Source organism: Scyliorhinus torazame, chromosome 16, assembly GCF_047496885.1.
Source record: "Scyliorhinus torazame isolate Kashiwa2021f chromosome 16, sScyTor2.1, whole genome shotgun sequence".
In the NCBI taxonomy this organism is placed as follows: Eukaryota; Metazoa; Chordata; class Chondrichthyes; order Carcharhiniformes; family Scyliorhinidae; genus Scyliorhinus; species Scyliorhinus torazame.
Genome location: NC_092722.1, coordinates 39,395,327 through 39,422,995, shown reverse-complemented (window position 1 = coordinate 39,422,995; position 27,669 = coordinate 39,395,327). Strand labels below are relative to the sequence as shown.

General features: G+C 46.4%; 1 protein-coding gene across 5 annotated transcripts in view; it reads left to right on the top strand.

The window, feature by feature from the left end:
- The window catches only part of ccdc30 (coiled-coil domain containing 30), a 198,045-nt gene that overhangs the window by 105,764 nt on the left and 64,612 nt on the right, over positions 1-27,669 (top strand). For all 5 annotated transcript variants that reach the window (XM_072478351.1, XM_072478352.1, XM_072478353.1 and 2 more), the window contains 3 exons: positions 4,641-4,795; positions 11,135-11,489; positions 13,742-13,870. In XM_072478351.1, the coding sequence (XP_072334452.1) occupies positions 4,641-4,795; positions 11,135-11,489; positions 13,742-13,870 (639 nt within the window). The remainder of the gene's footprint in view (positions 1-4,640; positions 4,796-11,134; positions 11,490-13,741; positions 13,871-27,669) is intronic.

The following is a 27,669-nucleotide window of genomic DNA, read 5'->3' as shown; positions in this document are numbered from 1 at the left end:
ACGAGCAGTGGGTAGCCGAGTCGGTGGACCCACGAGGCGAGGGTTCACCCGAGAGACGGAGACCGATGATCCAAACAACTCCCTCCCCCAACACACAACGGAGATGGATGACAAACGTTCCTGATGAAGGAACTGACGGCGATGAGGGAGGCATTACAAGTGGAAATCCAGGTGGCGGTCAAGGTGGCAGTGACGGAGGCGTTGGTCAACATGCAGACGGCGATCGATGGACTGGGGGTAGAGGTGCAGGGGAAGACGATCCTCGAGCTGGAAAAGGCGTTGACGGACCACAGCAACAGGATTGTCGCTCTGGAGGCTGTGATCAAAATGTTGGTGGCAGCCCAGGGAAACTTGAAAGGGAAAGTCGAGGACCAGGACAATAGGTCCCGATGTCAGAATATCCGGATCATGAACCTGCCATAGGGGATCGAGGTCAGGGATCTAAAGGGCTATGTGGCCCAAATGCTGGGCAACCTGGTCAGGAAGGACAGCTTCCCCAATCCGCTGGAGATCAACGGGGTGCACAAATTGCCCCGACCAAAGCAGAAAGCGGAGGAACAACCAAGGGTGATAATTGTGAAACTGCATTGTTATCAGGATCGTGAGAGGATCCTGTGGTGGGCCAGGCAGACGAAGGCGAGCAGCTGGGAAGCACATAGAATCCGGATCTACCAAGACGTTGGGGCAGACCTTTTAAAAATTCATTTACGGGATGTTGGCGTCACTGGTTGGTCAGCATTTATTGCCCATCCCTAGTTGCCCTTCAGAAGGTGGTGGTGAGCTGTCTTCTTGAACCGCTACAGTCCTTGAGGTGTAGGTATATCCACTGTGCTGTTAAGGAGTTCCAGGATTCCTTCGCCCCAGCGACAGCGAAGGAGCAGCGATATATTTCCGAGTCGGGGTTCCCAGGTATCTGCTGCTCTTGTCCTTCTAGATGGTAGTGGTTGTGGGTTTGGAAGGTGCTGTCTAAGGAACCTTGGCGAGTTCCTGCAGTGCATCTTATAGATGGTACCCACGGCTGCCACTGCTCGCCTGTGGTGGAGGGTTTGAATGTTTGTGGAAACGGGCTGCTTTATCCTGGATGATATTAAGCTTCTTGAGTGTTGTTGGAGCACATGGCCGGGTTCAACCAGACAAAATCGGCCCTGTACAAGAGGGGAGTGAGATTTGGAATGCTGTTCCCAGCCAGGCTCTGGATCATGTTCCAAAATAAGGAACATTATTTCAACACCCCAGCAGAGGTGGAGGAGTTTGCTCGGACAAACAGCCTGGACAAGGGGCAGACAGGCAACGCTGAGGGTGAAGCAGAGGAGGAATGAGGGGAGAAAAATGAACTATGATGGACGCACACTGTTTGCGTAGGACTGTACTGCCTCGCTTTGAACAGAAAGGTCACACCGCAGGGAAGGGTAAGGGCAACAGAACGCAGGTGAGGCTGAGGCAGAGACCATGGGAAACAGATATTTAGCGGGCATGGGAAAGGGGTAAGATCAGCCCCAGGAGAGTGGGGTGAGGCACCACACTAGAGGAGAAAGCTAGCGCAGGAAGTATGACTGCAAAGGGGGCTGAGACTCACCTCCTGGCAGAGAGGGAGCGTCTGGCACCATGGGGTGGCAGGGGTGGGGAATGTAATGGGGAGATGGGGGAGTAACAGGGGGGAAAAGGGAACACAAGGAAAAGAAAGGGGAAGAATCCAAGAATCTCAAAAAAATACACTGCAGAGGAGAAGAAACATGGGCGGCCTGGCCCTTCCGAACCTGCAACACTGGACACAGCCGAAAGAGTGAGGGAATGGGTAAGGGAGCCGAGCAGGGATTGGGTGAAATTGGAGAAATCCTCCTGTGCAGGAACGATCCTCTGAGTCCTAGCCATGACAGCACTCCCATCTCCCCCAGCAAAGTATACATCTAGCCCAGTGGTGGTAGCCGTGTTTAAAACTTTGAACCAGCTGAGACAACACTTCAGCTTAACCGAGGTGTTCACCATGGCCCCCATCTGCGGTAACCACAAATTCCCACCATTCCTAGCCATGCTAGACGCCACTTTTAAGAAGTGGAGAGAGGACAGAGGGACGCGAGCGATTAGGGACTTCTACATGGGGGATAGACTTGCAACCGTGGACGAGCTGACGGAAAGACTGGAGCTACCGAATGAACAGGAGCTCCGACATTTACAAATCAAAAACTTTCTCCGCGAGGAGATGGCGAGGTACCCTAGGGCCCTGAGAGACACATTGCTGGAGGCGGACAATATGGAGAAGGGGAACTGTGAGGACATTTACGGACTACTGTTTAAAAAGGGCGAGGACACCACTAGACGGCGCAAGACCGAAATGAGAGGACGAACTAGGGATGGAGGTAGGGTGGGGACTCTGGAGTGAAGCACTGAACAAGGCCAACTCCACCTCCTCCTGCGCAAGGCTAAGCCTCATGCAGTTCAAAGTGGAGCACAGAGCACACCTAACCAAAACCGAAATGAACAGGTTCTTCCCGGAGGTGGAGGACAAGAGTGAACAGTGCCAGGGAGGCTCAGCCAACCATGCCCACATGTTCTGGGCCTGCCCCAGACTTTTTGAGTTCTGGACAGTCTTCTTCGAGGTGATGTCCAAGGTTGTGGAGGTGAGGGTGGAGCCGTGCACGAGAGTGGCAGCTTTGGACCAGCCAGAACTTCATATGGGGAGGATGGTTGACACCCCTGCTTTTGCTTCCCTAATCGCATGCTGGAGAATCCTGCTCGGCTGGCGATTGGCAGTACCACCCGCAGCTGTGGACCGGCTGGCAGACCTGTCAAAATTTCTCCATCTGCGAAAGTCAAATACACCATCTGAGGGTCGGACAAGGGCTTCCACAAAGCATGGGGGCTATTCATCAGTCTGTTCCAAGACCTCTTCAAGGCCAATAGTGGATAGGAAGGGAGGGGGTGGTGGGGCCAGTGAAGGCAGATAGGACCACACAGAGCAGATAGGAACAAAGAGGGGAGCAGTGAGGCAGCAAGGGAGGAACATCAGAAGGGGACACAGAAAAAGACCAAGACGGCCAAACAAAGCCATAGGGGCAACAGTATCAAATCTAAAACGAAAGAGGGCCTACAGCATCTACGACGAAGACAAGGCCCAAGATGGAGCCCGACAACAAAATGGGGGGGGGGGGCTGTTGCTAACTTTGCCTTAGTTCAATTGCTCTGTTTTATTACCTCTGCTCTCGAGTCGCCAGGTATCTTTATGATACCGCCACGAGGTTCAAGTCCGAGTAATGATCAATAATCCAATACACCGATTAGTAAGATTTCAATCAAAGCACATTTATTATACACTGTAATCACTACTCATGCACAAATTCTACGTCTAAGCTACTTCTATAACTAACAGGCCTATACTTAACTTTGGACTGGCCCACCAGGTCAGGGGAACAAAAATGGCCTTTCGTTCGGGTTCTGAGTCTGCGGGATTCGAAGTTGGTACGGATTGGTAGCTAGGAGCGCCCATCTCGTAGCGAGCGTTGAATTTAAGACTTACGATTGTCGGTCTTCACTGCACCGGTCACGGTCAATGTTGGTTCTTGTTGCTGGGTGACCTGGGCAGGAAGAGGAGAGTGAAGAGCAGGTGAAGGGCAGGTGAAGAGAGCGATTTGAACTTGGGGCTTAACTCTTATAGTCCCCAGGGGCTTCCCGCCTTTTGGGGCAGACCCTGTACCTGGTCCCAAATGATTGGACTTTGTCCCAATCGCTTGGTTTGATTTTCTCCAATACTGGAGCAGTTCCCTGATCGATGGGCTGTCTTGAGGTGCTCGTTCACCTCCTTTGTGTTGGCTCCTGCTGGCGCCGAAGAGTCTGGCTTTGCTTTGTGTGTCCAAAATGTTGCTTATTGTTCCCGGGGATTGCTCATCAGTTTGCAGATGGCTGTTACTTTGTTATGCTGATGGTCGCTGGTATCGATATTGTCTGGCCTTTCCAGAGGTAAATACACAGCAAACCTGCAGCTGCTGGTATTTGTCTTGTTGGCTGACTTTCCCATCAGCCTTTGCCGTTCGCCATTTTGAATCGGGAGTTGGCCAATTTAAGTGGCTACAGAGGAAAGGCCGATGAAGTATGGGGGGGGGGGGCTATGGGTCACATCTCCTTCTCCCATTTGGCCTTTGCCCGCTTCACTCAGAGCAACTCCTCCCCCAAAATCTGTCCATATATGCCGGACGAACTACCCTCTTGACAGTTAATGTTCAATTGATCCCACAAAATTCAGCCACGTAGGTTGATCGCTCCCTTACTCCTACATGTTGTGAGTCCATGCAGAGCAGTGCAAACCACTGTTCTCAATCTTGAGATTTGCTCCAAGGCTCATTCTAGCTATATATTCTAAGTTATATTGTAAATGGACCAATTTGTGTCAGTCGTGCATGAGAAGCAATATCTCCCCTGTTGTGTTGATCAAGTGCAGATATAAACCATATCAATTGATCAGTGATCCCAGCACAAGTGTAAGAATTGTTGCTCTGTTACATTGATGGGTGAATGCAAAGCTGTGAATGAGCCATTCCACAGCAGTCAGATTGAAAAGGTTTTGCATTTGCTGTCTTTTTTTTTCTGTCAACTGTTATAACTCAGGATCAGTAAGTGTTAATCTAACCTCTTGGTTTATTTATTAGCTCAAAAAGGTGCTGGAGGATTACCGAGAATTGTCCAAGAATTGTCAAGGGACACCAAACAACAATTGGAAAGAAATGGCAGAGGGATACCAATGCCAGATAGCAGAATTGAAGAATGCCATATGTAAACTCCAGAGCGAACAAAGCGGTGCATAGTACGTACTGTAATTGAGTACAAAATCAGGAATAAGAAAATGACATCTATCTGTCCTGCCCAAAACAAAAGACCTTTGTAGTTTTGTGAAATTCTTTTTAAAGTAAAACTTGAGCTAATAGCTTCTAACAGTGTCTCACTGAGAAAATAGTTGTGCTGTATAATTAATTGGCTGCAGTCAAATATTCTCCTGTAGTTCTCAGTCAATTAGCGACACAGCAGAAACATGTCATTACTCTAATATGGATTAAATTAGTAAACAAGGCTACACTGGAGCAACCTTCAAGAAGTTTACTAAATAATCCTTTTCACACCTATCTTGCTTTTTGGTCCATCTTCCTTTGCATGAATTCTGGGGTTGCTGCTATTTTACATACCACATAATAACCATTCGCTTGGGCGGCATGGCAGCTCACCCCACAACCCAAAAAGATGTGCAAGGTAGGTGGATTGGCCATGCTAAAATGCCGCTTAATTGAAAAAATAGAAAAATAAATGAATAAGCATTGGCTTGTTCGAGATTACACGAATGAAGGATTGTGCATGTCAGTTTGGCTCATAGAATAGCATCCCCATTTCTGGCTCAGAAGACGGAGTTCACAGCTGGTACCAAGAGTGACATCATCTGTAAAAATGCAAGTCATGCTTTAAATGTGTGATCTTTATCCTTTGAGTACAGTTCCATTATCACCTTGCCTGAATTTTAAGTGTTTAGAATGTGTCCTTGCATAGGTAAATTACTTAACTTCCTCTGGTATTTGCTTCTTTTCTGTAGAATTCCTACAGTGCAGAAGGAGGCCATTCGGCCCATCAAGTTTGCACCGACCCTCTGAAAGAGTACCCTTCCTGGGCCCACTTCCCCCTTCCTATTCCCCTGCCCTATCCCCATATCTCCATAACACCCACCTAACTTGCACATCTTTAGACTGCGGGACTGTGGGAAGAAACTGGAGCACCCGGAGGAAATAGGGAGAAAGTGCAAACTGCACACACAGACAGTCTCCCAAGGCCGGAATTGAAGCCGCTTGCCTGGCGCTATAATCATCATAGAATTTACAGTGCAGAAGGAGGCCATTCGGCCCATCGAGTCTTGCACCGGCTCTTGGAAAGAGCACCCTACCTAAGGTCGAACACCTCCACCCTATCCCCATAACCCAGTAACCCCACCCAACACTAAGGGCAATTTTGGACACTAAGGGCAATTTATCATGGTCAATCCACCTAACCTGCACATCTTTGGACTGTGGGAGGAAACCGGAGGAAACCCACGCACACACTGGGAGGATGTGCAGACTCCGCACAGACAGTGATCCAAGCCGGAATCGAACCTGGGACCCTGGAGCTGTGAAGCAATTGTGCTATCCACAATCCGTGCTGCCTGTAAACATCCATAAGACTTTTTAAAAAACCTTGAATGACTGCCACGATGTGCAGCATGGTAGCACGGTGGTTGGCACTGTTGCTTCACAGCGCCAGGGTCCCAGGTTCGATTCCTGGCTTGGGTCACTGTCTGTGCGGAGTCTGCACGTTCTCCCCGTGTGTGCGTGGGTTTCCTCCGGGTGCTCCGGTTTCCTCCTATAGTCTAAAGATGTGCAGTTTAGGTGGATTGGCCATTCTAAATTGCCCTTCGTGTCCGAAAAGGTTAGTTGGGGTTACGGGAATAAAGGGGATAGGGTGGAGGCGTGAGGCTTAAGTAGGGTGCTCTTTCCAAGGGCCGGTGCAGACTCGATGTGCTGAATGGCCTCTTTCTGCACTGTAATTTTGATGAAAAAACAGGGCCTGCATCTCATTCCTGTTTCCGTTCCCCTGGCTGCTAATTGACCACCCCACTTGCTCTCCAGCAAATTAGTAGCCCTCCCTGGCAAAAAATTGCAAGCTTTGACTACCCCCCACCCCAACTGCAGGAAAGGTCCCAATGTTGATTTCCCAACCCTAGAAGGAAAGTCCTGCCCTAAACCTCAGGCAGCGTTCCTGTACCTGATCACAGGAAGAACATAGAGATCGGAGAAAACTAAAGGAGCTAAACAAAAATATAGCACTTCTCTCCTGTGGCAAAAGTGCCAAAGCCAGATGAATATTATACTAATACAAAGGGAAAATACTACAGATTCTGTAAGTTTGAAATATAAACAGACAGTGTTGGATATACTCAGAAGGCCAAATACCAGTTGTGGAGAGAGAAATAGTTAATGCTCGAGGTCAGTGATTTCTCATCAGAATTGAAAAATGTTACATCTGGAACAGGTTTCATTTAAGTAAGTATAAAGGGGGGAGGAGAAAAAAAGCAAATATGAAAGTCTATGACTTTGTGGAAGACAGGAGTGATAAAATGTCAAAAGGGATGATGGTGCAAGGTGAAAAGGGATGGTAATGGGATAAGTAAAGAAACAAGTGGTAGAATAGAGATTAATTGATCACGCAAAAGTGAAATTTGTCTTTGCCTTTACCTCCAGTACAACACACAATCATTAGTTTAAAACAGTGAATATTTCATGCATACCTCCATTTACACATTTGCGCCTCGATAATATACATCCATACTATACAAACGTAACACATTACACTCTGCCATTAAAGCACACTGCAGTTAAAATAAATAAAAACAGTAGGTTAAATTTACATTGTTATTTAGTAAGGTTATGGGCTCTGGGAACCTCTTGAACAGATTTTTCCTGGCAGTAGGCATTCTAAAATGCCAGCCCGAAGGAGGCCAAAACTGGTGAAATAAAGTGTGGGAGGGATCACTGAGAATAGCCTGAGCTTTCCTTTTACCTGCGTTGTTAAATAAGTTAGCGAGCTATATCTAAAGTCTGCCAATGATTTTGCCTGCAATGTTGTCAATTCTGGTCAGCTTTCTTTTGCATTTCACACTCGGGTTACCATACCAGTTTGTCATGTTGAATGCTAAAATACTCTAACAGACTTTTGTATACCTTCTCTAAAACATTTTGATCCACTCCAAACCCTTCCAGTTTCCTAATTAAAAACAGACGCTGACCAGCCTTTTTAACGGTACAGTTGGTATTCTCTGTGAAGCTTAGCTTCTGTTCTATATATTTTATGAGATACTTGAAACACTCTACCACCTCTACCAGTTGACCATTGATGCACAGAGGTTCACATATACAGCCCATTGCTATATGAAAGTAGCTCTTTAGATTTATCTACATTAATCTGCAGAGCACTCAATTGACACCATTGAAGCTTAATTGAATCTTGTGCCTTCTCCTGTGGTCAGTTTGGTTGAGTGGGGAGGGAACCATTCAATCAGGCAGGAGGGTGGGGTCCCTGCCAGCCAACCTCTTTCCACCCCCACCCCACCCAGCAACCCTCACCCTGTGACACCCCCTCCCATCATAATTCACTTGTAGTTTAGGTGTTGTAGTAGTAGCAACCGCCGCTTCCGCCATGGCACCGCTATTCAATACAGCTGCAGACCTCTGATTGACCAACAGCTCTCAGCTGTTGGGATTTCTGCCCGCCCAGGGTCCTTGAAAGCAGGGAACAGTCCACCACTGCCTAACAAGTACGTGAGTGGAACAAGATGCAGGCTCTTGCAGACTCTAGCTGGCCAGCGAGAACCCCCTCAAATCCACAAGAATATACCCAAGATGTGTCCAGAAAAGGCATGAATGGCAACAGCAGAATTATTTCTAGCACTGACTGTTGCTAAAAATGGGAGCAGAGGTTATGATGTGGACTCCATGTTGAGTCCAGAATCTACTAAACTGACTGATTGATACGTTGGGGCAGAAGTAAGCCATTCAGCCTATCGAGTCTGCTCCGCCATGCAATGAGATTATGACTGATCTGATATCCTCAACTCCAGTTTCCTGCCATATCCCCATAACCCATGATTCCCTTACTGATTAAAAATCTGTCTACATCAGCCTTGAACATACTTTATGACACAGCCTCTACAACCCTCTGTGAGAAGAAATTCCTCCCATCTCTGTCTTAAACGGATGACCCCTTACTTGGAGATTATGCCCTCTGGTCCTCGACTCTTCCACAACCGGAAGATCAGCTTAGATCCTGCCAAGCCTCCAGAGAAACTTGTATGTTTCAATAGGTTGCCTCTCACTCTTTTAAACTCCAATTAGTACAAGCCCAACCTATTCCAGCTCTCCTCATAAAAAACCCTTCCATTACTAGAATCAACCCAGTGAACCTTCTCTGGACTGCCTCCTATGCCAGTACATCTTTCCTTAGCTAAGGGGACAAAAACCGTTCACAGTATTCCAGGTGTGGTCTAACTTGTGCCTTGTATAGTTCTAGCAAGACTACCCTATTTTTATACTCTATTCCCATTGAAATAAAAGCCAACATTCCAATTGCCTTCCCTATAACCTGCTGAACCTGCATGCTAGCTTTTTGTGATTTATGCACGAGGGCCCCCATTTAAATAATATTCAATTCCTTTATTCTTCTGACCAAAGTGCATAACTTCACATTTTCATAACATTTTATTCCATCTGCTAAGTTTTTGACACTCACTTAACCTATCTATATCCCACTCTTGTCATCATCACTACTTGCCTCCCCACCTATTTTTATGTCATCTGCAAACTTTGCAAAAGTGCATTCACTTCCCTTGTCCAAGTCATTGATATATATTGTAAAAAAAACTGTGGTCCCAACACTGACCCCGGAGACATTGCACTAGTTACAAGTTGCCATCCTGAAAATGCCCCTCTTATCCCAATTGTCTGTCTTTCATTCGTTAGGCAATCCTCTATTCATACTACCCCAATACTATGGGCTCTTACCTTATTAAGTAGCCTTTTGTACGGTACCTTATCAAATGCTTTTTGGGAAACCAAGTATTTTATATCTCCTGCTCATAACCACCTCAAAGAATTCTAATACATTTGTCAGGCATGATTTCCCCTTCATGACTCTGCATGATTGTATATTATGTATTTTTAAATGCTCTACTATTAAGTCCTTCACAACAGACTCTTAACTCTTCCCCAATGACAAATGTGAAGCTAAACGACCTACAATAACCTGTTTTATGCCTTCTCCCCTTTTTGAACAGTGGCAGTTTGGACTTCTCCAGAATTTAAGGATTCTGATACCAGTGTATTCACTATCTCAGCAGCTACTTCCTTTGATGGCCTCGCATGCAACCCATTTGGTCCAGGGGACTTAAAGGCCTTTAGCCCTATTAGTATTCCTAGTACATTTTCTCCAGTGATAGTTATTGGGCAGGATGTTAGCCCCCCACCCTCCCACCAGCCCCTATGCCCCCTGCGCCTGTGGTGTGATTTGCGACCTGCTGACAATAGTTCCCATTGTTCACACTATTCCATTTTATTTGGAATGCTATTAGTGTCTGCCACTTTGAAGATGGATGCAAGGTATTTATTGAACTCCTCTGCCATTCCTAGTTCCCTATTATTGTTTCCCCAGTCTCATTCTCTAAGGGTCCTTTCTTCACTTTGTCCTTTCTCTTCCATGTTTTAAAATAAATTTAAAGTACCCAATTCTTTTTTTAAAATCCGATTAAGGGGCAATTTAGCGTGGCCAATCCACCTATCCTGCACATCTTTGGGTTGGGTGGGGGTGAGACCCACACAGACATGAGAGAATGTGCAGACCCCACACGGACAGTGACCCAGGGCCAGGATCAAACCGTCCTTGGCGCCGTGAGGCAGCAAAGTGAGCTCCACTACGCCACTGTGCCGCACTTCCCCTTCCATTTTTATGTAGTTACAGAAGCTCTTACTGTCCGTTTTTTGAAAGTGATTTGAAACACTTTTGAAGTGATTCGAAACAAACCTGTTGGACTTTAACCTGGTGTTGTAAGACTTCAGACTGTGCTCACCCCAGTCCAACGCCGGCATCTCCACATCATGTCTGTTTTTATATTACTTGCTGGTTTACCCTCATGTTTATCTTCTCCCTCTTTATTTATTTTCTGGTCCTTTTTTTTTTGGTTTTTAAAACATTTCCACTACTCCGGCTCACCACTAATCTTTGCCACATTGTATGTTTTTTCTATCAGTTTAATATTATCCTTCATTTCCTTGGTTAACCATGGTTGATATATCCCCTTCCATGAATCCTTTTTCCTTTCTGGGATATATCTTTGTTGTGAGTCATGAGCTATTTTCATAAATGTCTGCCATTGTTGATCAACCAACATTTCTGTTGAATTCCTTTCCCAGTCCCCACCAGTCAACTCTTCCTTCATTCCCTTTTGTAAGTTTTAGTACAGTTGTTTCTTACTCAAGAGGAGGCACTGTTCCTCCAGCTTCTTTTGAATGTCATTGAAACATTGTAGGATTCTGAGAATGTTGTACTAATCACTTCTCCATAACATTCTGTGCCTCAGTAACCAGGGAACTGACTCTTCTGGCAAAAAGCTGGAATCTTGGCAGCAGAAGTACAGTGCAATGCTAAAGGAAAGCCAGCAACTGAACCAGGACAATCATGTGTTACGGCAGCAGTTGTGTAACAACCAGCAGGGCAGCCAGTCTGCGAACCAGGAGATGTGCAACATACGGCAGCAGCTCCACAGCAGCCAGCAGGAGAACAAACTTGTCACGCAGGAAAACTATACCATTCGGCAACAACTGGCATGTAGCCAACAGGATAACCAGCACCTCAACCAAGAAGTGTGCAACATACAGAAACAGCTGAATGACCTAATTCATTCCAAGGAACAAGTGGAAGACACCATTACTCATGTAGGTTGCACTGTAGATGTCCTGTTGTTCCAATTCAGACAGAAGATCATGAAAATGTCCCAAACCCGCTAGGGGAGGCAGCGACGTAGTGATATTATCACTGGATCCGTAATCCAGAGATCCAGGATATTGCTCTGGGGATCTGGCTTCAAATCCCACCATGGCAGATGGGAAATTTGAATTCGGTAAAAATATGGAATTAAAAGTCTAATGATGACCATGAAACCATTGCCAATTGTCGTAAAAACCCATCTGGTTCACAAATGTCCTTTTGAAGGAAATCTGTCATCCTTACCCCGTATGGCCTATATGCGACTCCAGATTCACAGCAATGTGGTTGACTCTTAAATACCCTCAGGGCTGGGCAATAAATGTCCACATCTCATGAGCGAATGGATAAAAAAAAATCATTCAGACCATGATCTTGCATCATTCCCTAATATGGCAAAAGCTTTTTTGTGGGGAGTAGTCCTTACAAGGTGCAAACAACCAGCAGACCTTGAAGCATTTTTCTCAGACTCTTATTTGGTATCATAGCTGCACGCAAGAGCCACAAAGAGCCAAAGCTCAACTCCCAAGTTGAACTTTTATGGGTTTACTGTCTCTTCTGTTAAAAAGTTGGGTGCTATGACTAGTGTCTAAACAAAGAACCCCACGAAAGAGAAGTTATTAAAGTCAATATATAAATAATCTTCCTCAGCTTTATGTCAGTCCGGGGGCGAACTTTGAAATTCCTTGACCATAAGCGCAAATTACTATATTTCAGTTGAGGATATTACCCCTTCTGAATTTTAATTTTCGTTAATTCAAATTGGGAAAATCATGAGGGTGATGTCCCATCATTAAAACACTGATCCTTTCACCCACCTTTCCACTCCCCACCAGTAATTGGTTTCCAGCTTCCAAAATCTCTTGCAGCCATCAAGCACACCTTTTACCCCATGTTGAGTGCTCTAAACCCTGCCATCTCGCACCGTGACCACAAAATAGTAGGCACTAACCGTCTCCAAGAAGAATGAATCTTTCCACCTCCCCTGGAAGCCTCTCCTTAAGAACACTGTGGGAATGACTTCACCTTGGCCTTACCAATGATTCCCATGAATACATTTTTAAAAACTCAGGTTTAATTGTAATCTGAAAATTTGATCTTGAAATCTCTGAATCTATGGACCCGAATTTGATTGGTTTTTAGTGAAAGAGTTTTGAGCGAGGTAAAAATGGCCTGGTGTCATCACCACCCAAACGTGTGCTTGCTAGTTGCTATTTTTCAGCCAATTTTTATTCATCTCTCACATTTTACCCAAGCTACCCACTGCATGTTTAGCAACCTTCCATGTTGATTTTTATAAAGACTTTATGCATAGATATACTATCCTCGTGGGTTTTCTAGCATCCAAGCAGCATTCTGCTCATGTCTTCTCCAGTGAATACCTGTAGGAAGTAAGGATTCGGCATGCTAGTTCTCAGTTTCAATCGATTTGCATCTTCTTGTTCTAAACTCATATTCCTATATTACGTTTTAACTAATTTCTTTATATGTGCTCATTTTTACTTCCCTCTTTGTTTCTCCGCTTGTCTGTTTACATATTTTGGAGGTTTGTGCATTTTTCTCGTTGTTGCCTTAAACTTTCTCGCTGCATGTTTTTTAAAGTTTGATTTACTTGCATTTTGTATTGCCTCATTAATTAATTTCTATTGGTTTCTTAGTTCTACTAATATATAAATGAGTAAGCGTTTTCTATAACTTATTATGAAATATTCAGCCTGCATTAAATCTATTTAATCTGAATGAAATGAAAATCGCTTATTGTCACAAGTAGGCTTCAATGAAGTTACTGTGAAAAGCCCCGAGTCACCACATTCCGGCGCCTGTTCGGGGAGGCTGGTACGGGAATTGAACCGTGCTGCTGGCCTGCCTTGGTCTGCTTTCAAAGCCAGCGATTTAGCCCTGTGCTAAACCAGCCCCCTGATTCATGGGGTCATAGAATTCCTACAGTGCAGAAGGAGGCCATTTGGCCCATCGAGTCTGCACCGATTTAGGCCCACTCCCCCGCCCGATGCCCACAACCCCACCTAACCTGCACCCCCACCGAAACACGGAAAATGCAGCTCATGGTACTTATGCTAATACAGAATTCCCACACTAAGCACTAGAATCAAGTGAACATTCAAGCCCTATTCTGGATTACTATCTTACTGTCCATTCACAACAATAAATGTGACTGTGGCTCTATGACTGACTTCACTTTTAGGTGCAGCTGCAAGCTCTGAAGCTGGAAATGAGTCAGATGCAGAGTTGTCTCGATTCAGAACAGAAGAATTCTTCACAGCAGAAACAAACCCTAGAATTGCAACTGGAAGAGGCGAACAACAGGGCTAAGGTATTTGTAGCAGAACAAAACATTTTAAAGATTGCTGCTGTTAGCTTCTTTTGATGCTTGCGAGTGGTTAGGTGCATTAATTGAATTATATATTAAGTCCGAAAAGTCCAAGCAGTGAGGTGGTGGATCTCGATCAGCACAGCAGTTAGAGTGCTCTGGTCGAACTGCAGTTGCAAAATAAATAATCAAGTAGGGTATCTGTTCTGGGTTCTGTTCATAATTGCTCTGATCTTTACTAGAAAGTGTGATAGTTTCTGCGATCAAATAACTTGCAAAATTCACCATCTAATGTTATGTATAAAGAATAGTGAGAGCCTGTGGAACTGTATAGTAACAGCAGTCCGTGCTTTCTCTCTGACTTTTATATTAATTGTGCTGTATTAATGAGTTCTTACCACTTGTTGGCAACTCATGTTTGTTGTATCTTTAGTCTTAACACTACAAATTAAATGGCACTGCAGAAGGACGTGGGTTTGATACAAAATTAACAGAGGTTTATTGAATAGGTCGCCTCTATACAAGGTTTGACTCTAGACTCGCTAAAAGCCTACAAAGTAGCCAATGACATCACGTAAGTCATCACTGGGCTGGTTTAGCACAGTGGGCTAAATAGCTGGCTTGCAATGCAGAAAAATGCCAGCAGGTGCCGGAATGTGGCGACTAGGGGCTTTTCACAGTAACTTCATTGAAGCCTACTTGTGACAATAAGCAATTATTATTTTTCAGTCACATGACTCGGATCTTAAAGAGACATTGCACGCAACTACAATAACCTACATCTACAACATCCTCAGCATTACTTCTCAGGTCCAACACAACTAATAACTAAGTCACTTACGCCTCTATACATCGTATGATTACATTGTAATAACACAGTCTATACGATAGACAGTCAGGTGGGCTTCTATTTCTCATTGGTTGCCTGTGTACTTATGGGACTTTGTACTTTTCTACCTCAGATGTAGTTTCAGATTCTCCAGTAGATGTCTCTACCCTGGAAGGCATTACAGTTTCTTATTCCAAGGAAAGACTAGTAGTAGCAGTTACTTCTTTTTATTTTTATTTTAGAGTACCCAATTATTTTTTTTCCAATTAAGGGCCAATTTAGCGTGGCCAATCCACCTAACCTGCACATCTTTGATTTGTGGGGGTGAAACCCATGCAGACACGGGGAGAATGTGCAAACTCCACACGGACAGTGACCCAGGGCCGGGATTCAAACCCGGGTTCTCAGTGCCGTAGTCCCAGTGCTAACCACGGTGCCACCCTTAGCAGTACTTCTGATGTAATCTCTTCTTCTGTAGATGAATGATAAGTTACGCAGTCAGATGTAACGGAGACTGTTATCTCTTGAGGGAGTTCTGGCACTGGCACACAAACCTGTGTTGACAATAATTGATCCGGGTGGCATCTCCACATGAGTTTGTCGTTTGGACTGTGTAGGATATTGGGCCAGTCTATACCAGTGCCGTGGCAGGGACCTACTTCTCACTAGTGCTGTGGCTGCGCATTAATACTTGTTCTCCTTGTTGAAACCAGTACTTCCTTGAGTTACTTTCTTCTCTCAAGATCTGTGACTTGGTTTTGCTCTACTATGTCAGATGCCTCCTCTGGCAAGAGTAAATCAAAGGTAGTCCTCAGCTTCCTTTTCATCAATAGCAACACTGGTGAACTTTGTGTAGTCGCACGTGTCGTCTTTCAGTATTTTGCTAGAAACATGTCCACATGGCACTGAAGTGAACCTTGGTCTTCTGAAGCCTTCAGTGTGTGTTTCAAGGATTGGACAAACCTCTCGCAGCTAAACCATTCATGGATGGGTGCTAAGGTGCTGACTTAATATGTTGAACTCCACACCTCTTAAGTAGTTTTCGAGCTCTTGGGTAAACTGTGGCCCATTGTCACTCGTGATCTGCTCTGGTTTTGCAAATCTCACGACGATCTCGTCAAGTTTCTCAATGGTTTATTCTGCAGTGGTTGATTTCATTAAGACCACCTCACGCTACTTTGAGTGTGCGTCTCCAACGACCATGAACATGAGCCCCTCGACTGGACCAGCAAAGTCAACATGCAGATGTTGCCACGGCATTTTACGTCACTCCTTTGGATGCAGTGGGGACAACGGCAGTGCGTTCCTTACCCTCACACATGACTGGCACAGTCCTGCTTTTTCTTCCCATTGGGCATCAATTCCTTTTTTTGTAAATGTAATTTATTCCAAACATATTCAAAAATACAAAAACATAAATAATCTGGGGAACATTCTCTCCAACTCACAATTTTACAGTCTGTACAAGTCCCCCCAACCCCTCGCCCCCCAGTGCAACAAAGAATTCCTCGAACACGGTCACAAACAATCCCCAACGCGCTTCAAAGCCCTCCACTGAACCCCTCAATTCAAACTTAATCTTCTCCAACCAGAGGAAGTCGTACAGGTCCCCTCGCCAGGCAGCCGCCCCCGGCAGCGTTATCAACCGTCATTCCAGCAAAATCTCTTCACCGGGCAACCAGGGAGGCAAAGGCCATGACATCGGCCTTCCTCCCCTCCATCAGCTCCAACATTTTTGATACCCCAAAAATTGCCAGTATAGGATCCGGCCCGACCTCTACCCCCAGAATCTTTGCTAGCGTCCCAAACACTCCCGCCCAGTATCTCTCTAACTTCCCACACCCCCAGAACATATGTGCGTGGTTTGCTCGTCCCACACTTCTCACACTCATCTACCACCGCCTGGAAGAACCCACTCATCCTCGCCAGAGTCATGTGTGTCCTGTGTACTACCTGTGTATCAAACTCGTCCTCGCACACGAGGAAGTCAAATTCACCCTGTGCAACGCCTCACTCCACACTCCCTAACCTATCTACCCCCTAATTCCTCCTCCCATTTCTCCTTGATCCTCACCGCTTGTGTACCCCCCCCTTCTCCCCTAGCCATCCGTATATGTCCCCAATCCTACCGCCCCTTCCACATCCGGAAGCAGCAACCGTTCCAAGAGGGCATACTTCGGCAGCCTGGGAAACCCCTTCCACACCTTCAGTGCGAAGTCCCTCACTTGTAAATACCTAAATTCACTCCCTTCGGGAGCTCTACCCTCTACCGCAGCTCTTCCAGACTTGCGAACCTCTCCTCCAAATATAAATCCCTCGCCCTCACCAACTCCACCTCACTTCCCCTCCTGTACATACCACCCGTCCCTCCTGGTTTGAACCCATGGTTCTCACACAGTGGTGTTCACACCAACATCCCCTCCAACCTAAAGTGCCTCTTCAACTGGTTCCGCACCCTAATAAGGATTGTACCTCCGGGCTCTCGGTATACCTCCTCGGTGTCAGCGGTAGCGTCGCCATCACCATGACCCTCAGGCTGGACCCCCTACAGCACTCTTCCTCCATCCAGACCCATTTGGACCTCTCTCCTTCCCACCACTGCTTCACTTTCTCTATATTCACCACCCAGCAATAGTGCAGCAGATTTGGTAGTGCCAGCTACCCTTTCTGCCTCTGCCTCTGTGGTAGGGCCCTCTTCACCCTAGATACCTTCCCACCCAAATAAACTCCAAAATCGCTGCGTCCAGTTTCCAGAAAAAAGCCTTTGGAATGAAGATAGGGAAGGTCTGGAATACAAATACTAACAGGAATCTTGGCAGAATGTTCATTTTTACCAACTGGACTCACCCCGCCAGTGTTAGGTGTAACGTATCCCATCTCCAAAGTCCTCCCTTACCTCCTCCACCAACTTTGTCAGGTTCCATTTGTGCATCATTGCCCACTCCCCTGTTACCTGGATCCCCAAATACCTAAACCTATCCCTGGCCACCCTAAATGGCAACAGCCCCAAATTGCCTCCCCAACCCGCTTCATTCACCAGAAACACCTCACATTTTCCGACATTCAAATTACAGCCCAAGATTGCCCCAACCCTCTCTAATAAGCCCATAATTCTCCCCATACGCTCCAGTGGGTCTGATATGAACAGCAGCAGGTCGTCAGCATACAGCGACACCTAGTGTTCTCTACTCTCCCTCGTAATCGTCTGCCACTCTGCTGACCTTCCCCAAGGGCTTTATCGCCAGAGCGAACAACAGTGGCGACAGCGGATACCCCTGCCTAGTTCTCCTGTGCAGCCTGAAGCTTCATGAACTCATCTCATTTGTCCGTACACTCGCCACCGGGTCCACGTACAGCAGGCACACCCACACCACAAACTTCAGCCCAAACCTTCCTAGAACCTCAACCAGGTACCGCCACTCCACCCAGTCGATAAAATCAGTACAGGATCTTCCTTTGAATTTTGGCCCCAAAACGCTACCAATTCTGAGTTTACAGTGGGTTTACTAATAGAAAAATGGATCTATAGTCTAAGAGCCAGTGCTTTCCATAGTTCTAAACATCTACAGAGAGTGATGTGGCCGGTTCTGAGAAATGTTTTGCTGACATCAAGATTACTGCACAAATCAATTACTTCTAGAAATGGGTGTTTATCAGTCATGAAGTCTTCATCCAACGTGCTAGCTACATTTGAATTATGATGGGAGGCTAAAGGCTGGCTACTGGGCATGACTGATGACTCTGGTGCATAACGTACGGCACAATGAAAGCTATGCTGCCATATGAAATGTGATGGAACAGACTGTTGACATGCTGAAGCAATGCTTCCTCTGCCTGGATCAGGCGGCACGGATTGGGCGGCACGATAGTACAGTGTTTAGCACTGTTGCTTCACAGAACCAGGGACCCGGGTTCGATTCCTGGCTTGGGTAAATGTGCGGAGTCTGCACGTTCTCCCCGTGTCTGCGTGGGTTTCCTCCAGGTGCTCTAGTTTCCTCCCACAAGTCCCGAAAGACGTGCTTGTTAGGTGAATTGGACATTCTGAATTCTCCCTCAGTGTACCTGAACAGGCGCCATAGTGTGGCGACTAGAGGATTTTCACAGTAACTTCATTGCTGTGCTAATCTGAGCCTACTTGTGACACTAATTTAGATTATTATTATCACTCAGGCAGTGCTCTGCAGTACTCAGCAGATGTCAAGATTCATGGTGGCCTTCTGCATGCTGTACAATTTCACCATTATGAGGGGACAACCCTTGCCACCAGCTAGACCACAAGCAGCTGAGGAGCATGACGCCAAGGGAGAGGGAATGAGGAGGTAATTTAGACAGCACCTTCCAAATGGACCGTCCATGAAGAACTCCTCTGAGTACAACTTCAACCTCAATTCCCCATTGACCACTAGTCTCACACCTTACTTACCCTCTGTCACTGACCATCGCATTGTCTGCTTGGCCACAATGCAAAAGGAAAGGACACTACAAAACCAAATGTTCAAAACCAAATTTATAAAGAAAATCATACCATATTACAGACAAAAGTCAACTAATCACCTTTGTGCCTTCCCTTAGTACCATGTATCTTTGCCTGTCCTAGAGCTTCTGTGCGGTGCTACACCCAGTGGCAGTAGCATGATTAATGGGAGGCTGCTGATTTTTGATGGAAGAGACTGCAGGTGGCCTTCGATGAGAACCTCAAACAGCTTTGACCTAGAAGTCCTGGCTGCAGAATGTATCCTCCTGGCTTGGGTACTGACAGGCAACAGCAAGACACTGACAGAGTGGTATTGGTGTGACACTGGGTGCAGCCTCCCTGAGAGAGGACAGCATGTTCATGCCGCATGGAGCCACTGCCAGTCCCTGAAGCAGCAGCTCAATTGTTCTAACATTTGATGGAGGACTTATTGTTGGCCTGCAGATATGTCTTTGCATTGGGGAAACCCTCCATGTTGTGTGGCACCACCATGCTAAATGAGATAAATTTAAAACTGAACTAGCAACTCAAGACAGGACAACCATGAAGCACTGTGGGCCATCAGCAACAGCAGGATTGTACTCGACCGCAATCTGTAGCCTCATGACCCAGCATGTGCCCCACTCTACCTTACCACCAAGTCAGGGGATCAACTTTGGTTCAATTAAGATTGCAAGAGGGCATGCCAGGAGCAGCACTGGGCTTACTTCAAAATGAGGTGTCAACCTGGTGAGCCTACTACACAGAACCAAACGGCAAGTGGTAGACAAAGCTAAACAAGTCCACAACCAATGGTTCAGATCTAAGCCTGTAGTCCTGCCACATCCAGTCCTGAATGGTGGTGGACAATTAACTCACTAGATGAGGAGGCTTCACAAATATCTCCATCCTAAAATTTGGGGGAGCCCTGGTTGGTCATCTGTAAACCCACGGAAATAATCATCAACAGTGCTCTCGTACTTGCTTAGCAATAACCTGATCTGACATTCAATTTGGGTTCCAGCAGGGCCACTTAGCTCCTGACCTTGTTACAACCTTGGTTCAACCATAGACAAAGAACTGAACTCCAGAGGTGAGGTTAGAGTGACTGCCCTTGACATCAAGGTAGTATTCGACTGAGTATGGTACCAAGGAGCCTTAGCAAAATTGAAGTCAATGGGAATCAGGGGGCAAACCCCCCGCTAGTTGAAGTCATATGTGGCACAAAGGTTGTTGTTGTTGGAGGTAAATCATCTCAGTTACATGACATCACTGCAGGAGTTCTACAAGGTACTGTCCTAGGCCCAATTATCTTCAGCTGCTTCATTAGTGACCTTCCTTCCATCGTATGATCAGGTGGAGATGTTCGTTGATGGGGATGTTCTTTTTTTTAATATAGATTTAGAGTACCCAATTCACCTACCCTGTACATCTTTTTGGGTTGTGGGGGTGAGACCCATGCAAACACAGGGAGAATGTGCAAATTCCACACGGACAGTGACCCGGGGCCGGGATCGACCCCAGGTCCTCAGCGTCGTGAGGCAGCAGTGCTTACCACTGTGCCACCATGCTGCCCTGTTGATGGGGATGTTCAGCACCATTTACAACTCCTCAGACACTGAAGCAATCCATGTCCAGATGCAGCAAGACCTGGACCATATCCAGTCTTGGGCTGACAAGTTGCAAGTAACATTTGCGCCACACAAGTGCCAGGCAATGACTATCTCCAACAAGAAAGAATCTAACCATTGCTCCTTGACATTCAATGGCATTACCAGCGCTGAATCTCCCACTATCAACAACTTGGGGCTTACCATTGCCCAGAAACTGAACTGGGCTAGCCACAAAAATATTTTGTCTACATGAGGTCAGAGGCTAGGAATTTTGTGGTGAGTAATTCATTTCCTGACTCCTCAAAGCCTGTCCACCATCTCCAAGGGACAAGTGAGGAGTGTGATGGAATACTCTCCCATGCTTGCATGAATGCAACTCCAACAACATTCAAGAGGTTCCACACCATTCAGGACAAAGCAATCTACCTGATTAGCACCCCTTCCACAAACATTCACACCAGTCAACACCAATACACAGTAGTAGCGGTATGTACCATCTACAAGATGCTCTGTAGGAGCTCACCAAGGCTCCTTGGACCTTCCAGACCCATGACTGCTACCTCCGTGGAGGTCAAGGACAGCAGGAACATGGGAACACCATCACCTGCAAGTTCCCCTCCAAGCCACTCAACATCTTGACTTGGAAATACATTGCCATTCTTTCACTGTCGCTGGGTCAAAATCCTGGAACTCCCTCCCTAACAGCACTGTATGGGTACCTACACCACATGGACTACAGTGGTTCAAGAAGGCAGCCCACCACTTTCTTGAGGGCAATTGGGGATGGGCAATAATATTGGCTTAGCCTGCAATCTCCTTGTCCCATTAATGAGTTTTTAAAAATGTCCTACACTATGGTGTATCTACAGACACTCGACACAGAGTCCGAAATCAAGCAGACATTTAGTCAAAACAAGCATGTATACAGGTGAATGCACTCTCAGAATGCTCTGAGGCTATTCAAAGATGCACATTTCTGTCATGTATTTATACCATCTTTGTAACTCTCATTGTTCTTATTTTCTACATCGAGTTCTGTATGTCCGCAATTACAGATGAGGTTACAAAATAGCCACGGAATGACCTAACCCTTAATGAAAATGACGCACACAGTTTTAGTGAATCAAACTTTGCCTTATCCATTCTGACGATCTACTGCATTGTCCATTCATCTGCATATCTCAGCCAAAACTACATCTGGGTCGCTCTTTTTTTTCAAAATCGTTTTATTCAAAGCTTTTCAACGAAATTATACAAATACACAGAATATCAAAAGAACATCAGAAGAACATTGCTTCAACCCAACAATCAGCCACAACCCTCCAGCCCCTCTGACACTGACCCACACCCTGCCTTCCCCATTTGAACCCCCTTGACCCCCCCCCACACACACACACACACACACACACACACACACACAAAGCTCACCCCTCAATCCTTCTTGGAAAAAAAAAATCAATAAATGGTTTCCTCCTCTGGGGGAAACCCTTTACCGATCCCCGCAGAGCGAACCTGATCTTTTCCAGCCTCAGGAATATTGCCAGGTCGTCCCCCCAAGGTTCGTACTCCCGGACGTCCGACACACCAAATATCGCCAGCTCCTGACTCGAAGCCACCCCCACACCCGGAACCTTGGACATAACACCTGCCACAACCCCCTCAATTTTGGACACGGCCCGAACATATGGACGTGATTTGCGGGCCCAAACGCGCACCTGCCACACCTATCTTCCATCCCCTCAAAACATTTGCTCATCCTCACCACTGTCATGTGGGCCCTATGCACCACTTTAAACTGGATGAGGCTTAACGTCATACACGATGTGGAAGCATTCACCCCCTGCAAGTCCCAGCCCCAACTCTTTTAGCTCCTCTTCCCATTTGCACTTAATATCTTCCACCAGGGCGCTCTGCCATGCCATCAGTTCTTTGTAAATATCCGACATCTTCCCCTCCCCTATATCGTCCTCTGACAGAAGCTTATCTTGCAGCACTGGAGGCGGCAATGCCGGGACGGACAGCACCCCTCTCCTCACAAAATCCCAAACCTGCGGATACCTAAAACCATTCCCCTTGGGTAACTTGTACTGTTCCTCCAACTCCCCCAGCCCCACAAATCTGCCCCGAATAAACAGGTCCCTGAAGTGCTCAATCCCCACTTGCCGTATCCCTGGAACTTGACTTCCAATCTCACCAGCACAGATAGGCGCCCACAATGACATGCCCTCTAACCTCAAGAGCTGCCTATACTGTCTTCACACCCTCAAAGGCGGCACTACCACTGGGCTAACGGAGTACCTGGCCGGCAAGAACAGCAAAGGCACCAACAACCAAGCCCTCCAACTTGTTCCCCTATACGATGCCACCTTCACCATCCACAAACCGACTCATGGCTCATTTCCTCACCATCGCAATGTTTGCAATCCAATAACAATTTATCAAATTTGGCTATCCACCCCCCCCGCAAAACCACACACACACTCACCCCATTCCAGAAACCCCCGCCGTACTCGCAGAGCCTTGCCGTCCACACTAACCCCGAGATCTACCCATTGACTTTCCCGAAAAATGACTTGGGGACAAAGATAAGTTTTGAAACACAAATCGTGTTTTTGGGATCCTTAAGGGGGAGGGGGAGCAGCCCAAGTCGTGGTCCACATAGGTACCAACGACATAGGTAGGGATAGGGATGTAAGACAGGAATTCAGGGAGCTAGGGTGGAAACTTAGATCAAGGACAAACAGAGTGATTATCTCTGGGTTGTTACCCGTGCCACGTGATAGCGAGACGAGGAATAGGGAGAGAGGAGTTGAACACGTGGCTACAGGGATGGTGCAGGAGGGAGGGTTTCAGATTTCTGGATAATTGGGGCTCATTCTGGGGTCGGTGGGACCTCTACAAACAGGATGGTCTACACCTGGACCAGAGGGGTACCAATATCCTGGGGGGGGGGAAATGTGCTAATGCTCTTCGGGAGGGTTTGAACTGGTTCAGCAGGGGCTTGGGAACCTGAATTGTAGCTCCAGTAAACAGGAGGTTGAGAGTAGTGAGGTCATGAGTAAGGTTTCAAAGTTGCAGGAGTGTACCGGCAGGCGGGAAGGTGGTTTAAAGTGTGTCTTCAGTGCCAGGAGCATCCGGAATAAGGTGGGTGAACTTGCGGCATGGGTTGCTACCTGGAACCTCGATATTGTGGCCATTTCGGAGACGTGGATAGAGCAGGGACAGGAACGGTTGTTGCAGGTGCCGGGGTTTAGATATTTCAGTAAGCTCAGGGAAGGTGGTAAAAGAGGGGGAGGGGTGGCATTGTTAGTCAAGGACAGTATTACGGTGGCAGAAAGGACGTTTGATGAGGACTTGTCTACTGAGGTAGTATGGGCTGAGGTTAGAAACAGGAAAGGAGAGGTCACCCTGTTAGGGGTTCTCTATAGGCCTCCGAAAAGTTCCAGAGATGTAGAGGAAAGGATTGCAAAGATCATTCTGGATAGGAGCGAAAGCAACAGGGTAGTTGTTATGGGGGACTTTAACTTTCCAAATATTGACTGGAAATGCTATAGTTCCAGTACTTTAGATGGGTCTGTTTTTGTCCAATGTGTGCAGGAGGGTTTCCTGACACAGTATGTTGATAGGCCAACAAGAGGCGAGGACATATTGGATTTGGTACTGGATAAGGAACCAGGACAGGTGTTAGATTTGGAGGTAGGTGAGCACTTTGATGATAGTGACCACAATTTGATTACGTTTACTTTAGTGAAAGAAAGGGATAGGTATATACCGCAGGGCAAAAGTTATATCTGGGGGAAAGGCAATTATGCTGCGATGAGGCAAGACTTAGGATGCATCGGATGGAGAGGAAAACTGCAGGGGATGGGCACAATGGATATGTGGAGCTTGTTCAAGGAACAGCTACTGCGTGTCCTTGATAAGTATGTACCTGTCAGGCAGGGAGGAAGTGGTCGAGCAAGGGAACCGTGGTTTACTAAAGCAGTCAAAATACTTGTCAAGAGGAAGAAGGAGGCTTATGTACAGATGAGACATGAAGGTTCAGTTAGGGTGCTCGAGAGTTACAAGTTAGCTAGGAAGGACCTAAAGAGAGAGCTAAGAAGAGCCAGGAGGGGACATGAGAAGTCTTTGGCAGGTAGGATCAAGGATAACCCGAAAACTTTCTATAGATATGTCAGGAATAAACGAATGACTAGGGTAAGAGTAGGGCCAGTCAAGGACAATAGCGGGAAGTTGTGCTTGGAGTCCGAGGAGATGGGAGAGATGCTGAATGAATATTTTTCAGCAGTATTCACACAGGAAAAAGACAATGTTGTCGAGGAGAATACTGAGATTCAGGCTACTAGACTAGAAGGGCTTGAGGTTCATAAGGAGGAGGTGTAAGCAATTCTGGAAAGTGTGAAAATAGATAAATCCCCTGGGCCGGATGGGATTTATCCTAGGATTCTCTGGGAAGCTAGGGAGGCGATTGCTGAGCCTTTGGCTTTGATCTTTAAGTCATCTTTGTCTATAGGAATAGTGCCAGAAGACTGGAGGATAGCAATTGTTGTCCCCGTGTTCAAGAAATCTTGGAAAGGTTTATACGAGATAGGATGTATAATCACCTGGAAAGGAATAATTTGATTAGAGATAGTCAACACGGTTTTGTGAAGGGTAGGTCGTGCCTCACAAACCTTGTTGAGTTTTTTGAGAAAGTGATCAAGCAGGTGGATGAGGGTAAAGCAGTTGATGTGGTGTATATGGATTTCAGTAAAGCGTTTGACAAGGTTCCCCACGGTAGGCTACTGCAGAAAATACAGAGGCATGGGATTAGGGTGATTTAGTAGTTTGGATCAGAAATTGGTTAGCTGGAAGAAGACAAAGGGTGGTGGTTGATGGGAAATGTTCAGACTGGAGTCTAGTTACTAGTGGTGTACCACAAGGATCTGTTTTGGGGCCACTGCTGTTTGTCATTTTGAAAATGACCTGGAGGAGGGCGTAGAAGGATGGGTGAGTAAATTTGCAGGTGACAGTAAAGTCGGTGGAGTTGTGGACAGTGCGGAAGGATGTTACAAGTTACAGAGGGACATAGCTAAGCAGCAGCGCTGGGCTGAGAGGTGGCAAATGGAGTTTAATGCAGAAAAGTGTGAGGTGATTCATTTTGGAAGGAATAACAGGAAGACAGAGTACTGGGCTAATGGTAAGATTCCTGGCAGTGTGGATGAGCAGAGAGCTCTCGGTGTCCATGTACATAGATCCCTGAAAGTTGCCACCCAGGTTGAGAGGGTTGTTAAGAAGGCGTACGGTGTGTTAGCTTTTATTGGTAGACGGATTGAGTTTCGGAGCCATGAGGTCATGTTGCAGCTGTACAAAACTCTTGTGCGGCCGCATTTGGGGTATTGCGTGCAATTCTGGTCGCCGCATTATAGGAAAGATGTGGAAGCATTGGAAAGGGTGCAGAGGAGATTTACCAGAATGTTGCCTGGTATGGAGGGAAGATCTTATGAGGAAAGGCTGAGGGACTTGAGGCTGTTTTCGTGAGAGAGAAGAAGGTTAAGAGGTGACTTAATTGAGGCATACAAGATGATCAGAGGATTGGATAGGGTGGACAGTGAGAGCCTTTTTCCTCGGATGGTGATGTCCAGCACGAGAGGACATAGCTTTAAATTGAGGGGAGATAGATATAGGACAGATGTCAGAGGTAGGCTCTTTACTCAGAGAGTAGTAAGTGCGTGGAATGTAATGCAACCTGCCTGCAACAGTAGTGGACTCGCCAACACTGAGGGCAATCAAATGGTCATTGGATAGACATATGGATGATAAGGGAATAGTGTAGATGGGCTTTAGAGTGGTTTCACAGGTCGGCGCAACATCGAGGGCCGAAGGGCCTGTACTGCGCTGTTATGTTCTATGTTCTATAAATAGAAACCTAGGCAGCACTGTCATTTTTCACTGTCTGCACCTGCCCAGCCAGTGACAGTGGCAAAACATCCCACCTCTTAAAATCCGCCTTCATATCCCTTCCACCAGTTGGGCCAAGTTCAACCGATGCAGTTATGCCCAACTCCGCGCCACCTGGATGCAAAGTTATTGAAATCTGATACCTGAATGGCAACTCCCCCAACCTCCTTTCCTGCCCTCCAGCATTGATCAGGAACACCTCGCCCTTTCCATGTTCAATTTATATCCCCAAAACTGGCCCAATTCCACTAAAATCCCCATAATTCCCCCAATGCAGCGCAGTGGGTCTGAGATATATAACCGGTCATCTACTTACAGCAAAACCCTATGCTCTACAACACCCCCGCTCTATCCCTTCCAATCCCTCAAATCTCTAAGCGTCATTGCCAGTGGCACGCAGTCCTCAATCCATGATGCCAGTACCTTCGCCAATAGCTTGGCATCGACATTCAATGACGATATAGGGCGATAGAATCAGGGGGATGGAAGCCTGCAATAAAGTAGGGGAGAGCTCCCCACTCTTCTTCGCCTCATTGTACTCCCTCACGAGCAGTGGCCCCAGCCCTGCCCCAAACATTTTATAAAACTCGACTGGGAACCCGTCTGGACCCAGGGCCCCTTGTTGCTGGGCAGCAGCATATCTTTTTCCTCCTTTAAAAATCGCAAAACCTCATTAAAATGCAGGCATCTTTTAATGTGGAACTAAAATTCAAGTTTCATTAACACAACTGCAGAAATATAAATTAAACTTAAACTTGAAGTTAAAACAAACTATAGCTTATGCGCAACAGACACAAATAGAAATAGAAATCACCAAAAGCTATACCTATTTCTGAACATGATAAAAACATAACAGGAGGGCATCATGGTGGTGCAGTGAGTAGCACTGCTGCCTCACTGCGCCAAGGTCCCAGGTTCGATTCCGGCTCTGGGTCACTGTCGTGTAGAGTTTGCACATTCTCCCCGT